Source organism: Stylophora pistillata, chromosome 2 (assembly GCF_964205215.1).
Source record: "Stylophora pistillata chromosome 2, jaStyPist1.2, whole genome shotgun sequence".
Classification (NCBI taxonomy): Eukaryota; Metazoa; Cnidaria; class Anthozoa; order Scleractinia; family Pocilloporidae; genus Stylophora; species Stylophora pistillata.
Genome location: NC_142520.1, coordinates 58453013 through 58461257, shown reverse-complemented (window position 1 = coordinate 58461257; position 8245 = coordinate 58453013). Strand labels below are relative to the sequence as shown.

The window sequence follows — 8245 nt, the reverse complement described above, 5'->3', positions numbered from 1 at the left end:
GGTACTCTTAGTGCGTCAAGAAGCAAAGGAATATCTCTCTTTTCCACTCGGAAATCAGCTTTACATTCGGCTGGGTCTTTATTCGCGAGGGAAAACTTTTCATACGCCGAGTGATAAAAAGGAAGGTTACTCGGCTTGTATGCTTCGTAAAGCAGAGCAAACTCTTCTTCGTCTATGATCTCTTCCATTAGACACAAACAAAGCACTTCTTGAACTCTCTTAAATGATCCCATGGCTATTTCTGCGAAAGAATTGCCGAAGAATCACATTGTTAAAGAGCAATTCGCAGCCGCGTCGTCTTCCATAGCGACGGGGATCTTAACTCTACTTTTCCCGCGCAAACGACGGTGTTCTAGTCCTAGTCCTTTCTCAGCCACCGCGTTCTAGAAACTGTCGCGTCTCGGATCTTAAAGTCCCTATTAACTTGCGACTAGCGCAAGAAAGGTGCCGTTTTGATTACAAAACAAACTAAGATCGTAATACTCACCTCTGGCGACACTTTTCCAAACTCTCGTGTTGCCAACAATGTCTCCCAAACATCATTTCTTTCTCAAACGAAGCAGACGAGTGTAAATCGAAACGAAGAACGCGTCGTAGTGGTTGAATCCAAAGGCGTCTCCAAAGCTCAGAATATTTACCGCGTTAACGTCAAGTTTTCTCGTATTTCTTCAGGGAAAAACTTCGGATTGTTCAAATTTTCATTTTCCAAAGCTTGAAAAGGAGATGTTTGTGTTTAAGTGCAAAAATAATGGAAGATTTTCTGTTCTTTTCTTGTCGTTATTCAACTGAACAGGAAAGCACCATGCATCACGTTCGCGCCGAAATTTTGATCTTGTTGTAATGACATCTCGCACATGCGCAGACGTTATTCAGCCCTGTCTCTGTGGTATCTTCGCATGAAATGACAAGGCCTGGACACTAGGGCATCTAATATGGCGGATGATTTGTGTCTCCGTCATTGTCCTCTTGCAATTTTCATTTGGTTTTTATTTCACGGCCCGGTTTTTAGCGTAGTGGATGAGGATCTTTGGAAAATTTACAGCATCTCCCTGCAGGATCACTCCGTTTGTGAGACAAAAACGTTTTTACAGTTGGTACAAAACGTCGCTGTTTGTCGAAAGACAGAACTAACAGAATTTGAAAACTGGAGTTTTATGGAAAGGAGTATTCTATTGCAAGAATTTGATGTGGACAAAGAAACGAGAAATTATGTAAGACAAGTACATGGAGTAGTTTTTTCAAAAGTTCATCCAGTTCCTCTCAAATATAAACCTTATTTGGTGGCGATTTCTCGAGGAGTGGTGACCGAAATTCTTGATTTGAGTGACGCTGTCTCAGAATCTCAAGTATTCATAGACTTTGCAGCGGGAATTAAAATAATACCAAACTCTATTGTGCTATCACATAGATACGGCGGACATCAGGTAAGATTTCGTCATTCTACTGGTTCGTTCTGACTGCCTTTATGTGGAATCTTATTCTTGTGAATTACTCAAACAAAAAGCTAATAAATAAGAGCTAGGACTCAGACGCAGTCCAATAAGCTTGAAATTTATTATTTTCCTGTACTTTTGTCGGCTGGATTGACTTATTTTTCTTTGCGTAGTTTGGCGATTGGGCAGGTCAACTAGGAGATGGACGTGCTGTGATTTTGGGGGAATACACTAATAGGTAATGTATATCTACAGGTATTCTAAACGCTATTCTATGGTACGTACTTGTTGCGTGTGTTTTATACAATTCTTTTGGATGTGATGCAACCCTCCACGAGATACCAAAGCACAGCTGTGAAGGAAACTTCTTTTAGTGTTTCTAAAACAGTAATAACATTGGTACCGATAATCCAAGAGTTTAAGTCATAAATTTAATGAAGCTTTCATTCAAATGAAACAAGTTACTCGGAGTTTCGTGCTTACTCACTCATCAGACAGATGAGTGTGTAAGCACAAAACTCCAAGTAACATATATATATATATTTTTTTAAATATTTAAAAGGATGGGAGAGAGGTGGGAACTTCAGTTGAAAGGCTCAGGGAGAATATATATGGGTCATTTCCACTAGCATTGCACATAGCTCACTAGGCTTTTGTAGTTTGAGCACTCTGGCATGGCTTAGACGATACCACAAATGTGGGATCGTTCGGGGTAACCATATCGGTTCACCCCCACCCTCATCAGCACTGCACTGATGAGGCCCAGAAGGCCGAAACGGCCGGTACTGTCTGCAGTTATATAATTATATATATATATATAACTATATGGTCAAAAATATTTTTGACCATACGAAACAGAGCTGTCATAATAAAACAATGAACTACCTCTGAAGTCTTGAACCAGTTTGTTATATGAGATAGAATAAATATATGAAAATCATATATTTTGAGAGGTCAGTGGTTCGAGTCCTGTACAGGCCTGATTTTTTTCAGGTCTGATTTTTGCTATTGCTTAAATAGCGCTATCTACTGCGAGGATCGTGCATCATACGCAGTTTGTTATAATTAGATACATACATACATATACAGTAGGTAGTGATCAAACAAGACGACACATGGTTTCTGTTACTCGGAGTTTCGTGCTTACTCACTCATCAGACAGATGAGTGTGTAAGCACAAAACTCCAAGTAACATATATATATATATATTTTTTTTTAAATATTTAAAAGGATGGGAGAGAGGTGGGAACTTCAGTTGAAAGGCTCAGGGAGAACTCCTTATTCAAGGTAGGTACCTCATACTTCATATTCTCCACATCCTTAAGGTTTAGTGTTGATTTGAAACTAAATGATTTTACCATGTAAATCACTTACCATCATCTATTATCCTTTATTAAAAACTGGATCATTGGATAATGCAATTCAAGACTTTTTATTGGCTTAGCCGTTATGGTATATGAGCCAATATACCATAATCTACAAATATGGTAAGCATATGCATCAGCTTAACTTAAAAGGGAGCTAAAAAAATTTAGTAAAATTTAATATTGAATTTAATGTTTTTAATAAAACAATTATTCCACTCGCGCTTGTTGGATAGGAGAGGATTATAGCCAACTCGGCGCATAGCGCCTCGTTGGCTATCTATCATCTCATATCCAACGCGCGCTCGTGGAATAATTGTTAATTGTTGCATTATAAAGAATAGGTAACATTTGGAACTCTGAGTATATAGGTGAAACCTCTTTCTTTCTGTCAGCCGTTTGCTTTGATAATATATGTTGAAGATGCTTTTTAAAGTGGAATTCTTTTCCTAAATAAATTGTATTGGTCAGACATGGTGATGGACGTGCAGTGCTGAGGTCATCTGTGCGTGAGTTTCTGGCCAGTGAAGCCATGTTTCATTTGGGTGTACCAACAAGTAGAGCAGCCAGTGTTGTTGTGAGTGATGACCTTGTTTGGAGGGATCAGTTCTATGATGGACATCCCAAGCAAGAAAAAGGTGCACATTTGTGTGGATAGTGAATTTAGGATTGCTTAAAATGTAACAACACTAATGTGAAACAAAACTTTCTTTCCAGTTCTGTTATATCTAACATACTAAATTAAATGTTCCTTTATTTCAGTTGCGATTGTTTTACGCTTAGCAAAATCTTGGTTCAGAATTGGCTCTCTTGAAATTTTGGAGCACAACAGTGAAGAAGCTCTTCTTAGGTGTGAGGGAAATTTTGTTCATTTTGTACATGAATAAAGCATATCTCACTAATATATGTTTTAAGTTTGTAATAGTTTTCTGGAGAAGTTCAAAATGATGCCATGGTTTGTATATCTTTTTGTGGCTCTGGCACCTCTGATAATGTATATATTATTTTGAAACAGACAATTACCTGTAATACTGATTGCTTGGGGACTGTGCCATTTACATTCATGTTAACTCCTACCTCTAGGCTCGCTGCCCATTTGTGTCCACATGCATTGTATCAATTTGAATTTTATTGAATAAACTTGGAGCGGCCAATTTATTTGTTTTACAGAAAAGTTGTGGATTTTGTCATTGAGCATTATTTCAAGGATTTAGTCAACAAGACCAGGAAGTACTTGGTAAGATATTTTGCTTTTTTCTAAACTGAAGCAGCAACTAGAAGGCCTTAAAAATTAATTTTCTCTTTAAATAACAGTACAATTTGATCAGAGAGTATTAGATTTTGTAAACTTTTGATGCAATTAGAACTTGCATGATTTCTTCACAGCAGGTATTTTCTTCATGGCTTGTACAATGCAAATAAATCAACTGCTTATTTTTGTGTGACATTGTACCATAGCCTTACCCCATAATACTAATACAAGGTCATCAAACTTCATTTTGATCTCAGGCTTTCTTTTCAAGAGTAGTTTCCATGACAGCAGACCTGATTTCTAAATGGCAATCTGTTGGCTTTGCTCACGGTAAAATATGAAGTTGAAGAACAAATTAAACATTCTGTCATTCAAGGTGTTTCCATAAAGATTTTTTTTTAAACACAACTTTAATTATGAACTTTTTTCTTTTTTGGAGGTGTCTGTAATACAGACAATTTTAGTTTGTTGTCAGTTACCATAGACTATGGTCCTTTTGGATTTATGGATGACTTCAACCCAGGTAAAGAGAAGAACTTTCATGAAATTTGACATATCTGGGATTTGATTCCAAATTAATTTTGTTCAAGTCAACTAGAACTATTTTGTGTCATAATTTGTCTGACAGTTTGATGATCTCTGACTGCAGACTTTGTTCCTAACACATCAGATGATGAAGGAAGATATAGTTACAAGAATCAGCCAAATGTTGGATTTTTTAACTTAGAAAAATTGCTCCAAGCACTAAAACCAATACTTGAAGACTACAATGAGTAAGTCTAAATAAAATTGTTTAACGCTATCACGCTTATTTTTAACCTTTAATGGTCATTGTTGAACATTTAAGGTTTTTGTTGAATGTGTCAGTTGTATGTCCACAAGTACTTGTTCACTAGTATCATAGAGTGCACTAGTATCGCAGAGGTCAGCGGTTCGAATTCCGTACAGGCCTGATTTTTTTTTTCAGGTCTGATTTTCGCTATTGCATAAATAGCGCTATCTACTGCGAGGATCGTGCATCATACGTATCTAATACCGCAGTTTAAAATATATGAACTTCATATATTCATTGTATCAGTACTTGTTCAGTTTGAAATTCACAAGTCTCGTAATTCCCATTGATTCTTACTTGTTTTGTTGCAATATCATTCGCTTTTTCATTGCAGAGGAGAGAAAGTTCTTTGGAATTATACGGATATATTTAACCAGAGGTGATGTGCAAGTGCCTGATCATTGTCAGAATTCCAAGCTACAACCCTTTTTCTTCCTTTTTTTATCGCATTGATAATTAGAAAAAAAAACCTTTCAGCTGGTTAATTTAACGTAAAAGTCACCAATTTGACTACTTCAATTATATGTGGTCAAAACTTAAAGTGAGGCGAACATTTTTACAATTTTTTTGTAAAACAAGGAAAGCTTCTTTCTCTTCGGTTGAGCGAGATGTCGCATTCAGCTTCTTTATTTCAAAGACAAGCAGTGTGACTGGCAATATTCTCTCCGGCGAATTAAACTTTATTTCAGGCGACTATTTCAACATTTTCAAAACTCTGGGACGCCAAATGTCGACTCTGAAAGGCGCTAAGCTAAAAGCCCTGAAATTGTTTTGCGATACCTTATTGAAAACTTCTACGAGTACGCTAATACTGTATCGATAAAAACTTCCTCCAGCCAACTTGAACAGTGGTTAGGTAAAAGACAGGATTTTTAAATCTGTAAGGCCAATTTTTCAGTCAACATCGCACATTTGCTTAGAAAGGAAAAGAAATTACTAGAAACAAGAGATCCTCAAATCCTGTGTAAGCGTTCAATAGAACCACAACGAATTTGCGCTTTCCTGGCAGCTGGTATCTTTGAGCGAATAGAAATCAAGAACATGACGGAATCCGAATTTTTTTTTACGACAAACAAAAGAATGGTTCCGGGGTCAAAAATTAATGGCAGCTTAAGATGTAGAAAAGGTGTTGTGGCAGTTTTGAGATGCACAATTTTGTGATTTTAGGTTTCTGGATGTATTTCGTCGCAAGCTTGGTTTACTTAATGAAGATGAAAATGACGAAATGCTTATTCGCTCTTTACTTTGGGTAAGTTGAATTTTTTTAAGTCATGTCGTAACCGCAATTTTTGTGAGAAAAAAGAGAACATGGGGGTCAATCTCTGTAGGATCTATGTTAGCTTGAGGACGTTTTTCGTCTAAGGGGCTTTGAGAAGGAGGTGAATTTTTGCCTTGAGAAGTCACTGCATTTTATCTTTTCATATCAACTTGTATTCATGTTGTCTGTTGTTTCTCTTCAGATAATGTCTGCTACTCATGCAGACTTTACTATGACCTTCCGAGAGTTAAGTGAAGTATCTTTGTATGATGTTCAGTCAAACCGCTTGCCGAGAGAATCTTGGGCACTCAAGCAACTACAAACACACAAGAACTGGAGAGACTGGTTAGCACGCTATGCTGACAGGGCTCGGTTGTAAGTATTGTCCGTAGTGTCTAATGCTTGGATATAAAACTGACATTTACTCCATACAGGATTTTGTTTTCCTAGGTATAGTGACACTGATGTTGACAAGGGCAGAAGAAAACTAATGCAAGGTGAATAATGTGATTACTGAACCCGTTTGGTTTTACGCCGGAGAAGAAATTACCATAAGCCATTTCTTTTTAGGCAACATTGATAAAGTTCGTGCTTCTCCAAAGTTGCAGCTCAAGCAGGGGAAAAATGAAAGCGTTATGTTTGCAAAATGTCTACAGCAGTGTAAGAATTACATAAGCTTTGTCGATCGCTGCTGGAGATTTTCTCAGATTAGTCGTTTAACTTCAGATATTTTAATCCTCTGCACATACTGAGTGACTTACTTTTTATCCGTTGATGTCCGTGTCCTTCTTTTAGAAGTAAATCCTCGCTATGTTTTACGTAACTGGATGGCAGAATCAGCGATACAAACAGCGGAAAGGAACGATTTTTCAGAGGTGGGATATTCCTTATTTTTTTGTGTTCCTCTGTGCAGGGACTTTAATTAAATTATTTTGTTGTTGAATGCCTGGTATCAGTATCCAATTTTATGTCTATCCAAGACTTTGTCTCCAACAACATGTGAAAATAAAGAAAGTTTTTTTTTTCGTTCTTTCGTGAGAACATGGGACAAAGAAAGAATTTTGAGTCTCCCTAAGAAATCGAACTACAGACCTTGTGATTCCGTGCTCCGATGCTCTACCATTGAGCCACAGAGACTCAGAGCGCTGAATCCGAAGGTCTGCGGTTCGATTCCTCATGTGGACTCAGAATTTTTTTTTTGTCTACGCTCGCCACAAAACGAAAAACAGCTTTCTTTATTTCTTTACCGATCTTAAAAACTTACCATCTGTCTTATTCTATATACCTAATAGGAAAATTTTCCCCTTTATCGTCCTTCTAGGTTCGTCAGTTGCTTGAAGTACTCAAGTCACCTTTTACAAAACAGGTAATTGTTGTACTGAAATCAAATGATACTTTACCACAGCAAATTTCCTTCCAATATTTTGCGCAGCAGGTTCCATACCTCTCTACATGAGATTCATGACCCGAAATCCTCTGCCAGGATGAATTTATCTCGACTTCTAGTCCAAAAGCAACCCCGCATGATTATCTTGCTTTTCCCCAAATTAAGTATCAGTATTGTTCCCTTATCTAAGCGCAAGACAACAGGGAACTGTTATAACAATTTACAGGAGGTTGCTGAGAATCTTGGATACTCGTCCCAGCCTCCAGGATGGGCCTCTCATCTTCGCGTAAGCTGTTCTTCATAAAACATATTTTACAAGACTGAATGCTTTCTTAAGAATCTTGAAGCGTTGAGAGGTGCTTGAAGTGCTAACTGTCTGCTGGGCGGGGAATGACACCTGAGGGAGGAGCTCAAAATACGACTTTCGGTGAAAAACAGAAACAAAGTGACTCTATTTTTAAATATATTTTAAAATACACCACTCTCATAGCATCTTTGTGGATTGAGACATAATTCCATAGTGCGCAACAACTTAACATAACTGATGCACATGAAAAAGGAATAAAGGTGAAAGAATAAAGGTGAAAGGGAGCCATTGCAATAACAAGCTAGTTTACGTTATGCCGGCCGTTTGGCCTGATAGTTTTTCCTCTGATCTAACTCACCCCGACATATTAGAGAATAACTGTGTTTTCTCGCCCTTGCCACCCCCGCCCAAA

At 37.6% G+C, this 8245-nt stretch overlaps 2 protein-coding genes and 1 pseudogene across 5 annotated transcripts in view; 1 reads left to right on the top strand and 2 right to left on the bottom strand.

The window, feature by feature from the left end:
• The window catches only part of LOC148740651 (uncharacterized), a 1295-nt gene extending 925 nt beyond the window's left edge, over window positions 1-370 (bottom strand). The window contains exon 1 of the mRNA XM_088748886.1: window positions 1-370. This exon is cut by the window's left edge and continues 435 nt beyond it. Coding sequence (XP_088605012.1) covers window positions 1-233 — 233 coding nt within the window. The 5' untranslated portion in view covers window positions 234-370.
• The window catches only part of LOC148740617 (uncharacterized), a 1045961-nt pseudogene that overhangs the window by 176122 nt on the left and 861594 nt on the right, over window positions 1-8245 (bottom strand).
• Window positions 705-8113, top strand: LOC111327805 (uncharacterized). 4 transcript variants are annotated; one of them, XM_088748881.1, is made up of 16 exons: window positions 711-1424; window positions 1607-1671; window positions 2664-2720; window positions 3269-3435; window positions 3560-3647; window positions 3968-4034; window positions 4307-4379; window positions 4489-4572; window positions 4720-4822; window positions 5216-5260; window positions 6049-6130; window positions 6342-6514; window positions 6590-6636; window positions 6935-7014; window positions 7461-7505; window positions 7717-8113. In XM_088748881.1, the coding sequence occupies exons 1-16, from the start codon at window positions 933-935 to the stop codon at window positions 7828-7830; spliced, it is 1782 nt and encodes a 593-aa protein (XP_088605007.1). In that variant the 5' UTR covers window positions 711-932; the 3' UTR covers window positions 7831-8113. The 4 variants fall into 4 exon arrangements, with proteins under 4 accessions (XP_088605008.1, XP_088605007.1, XP_088605006.1 ...); XM_088748880.1 differs by having other exon boundaries at window positions 777-1424; window positions 4699-4822; XM_022932085.2 differs by having other exon boundaries at window positions 888-1424; window positions 4699-4822; window positions 7753-8113.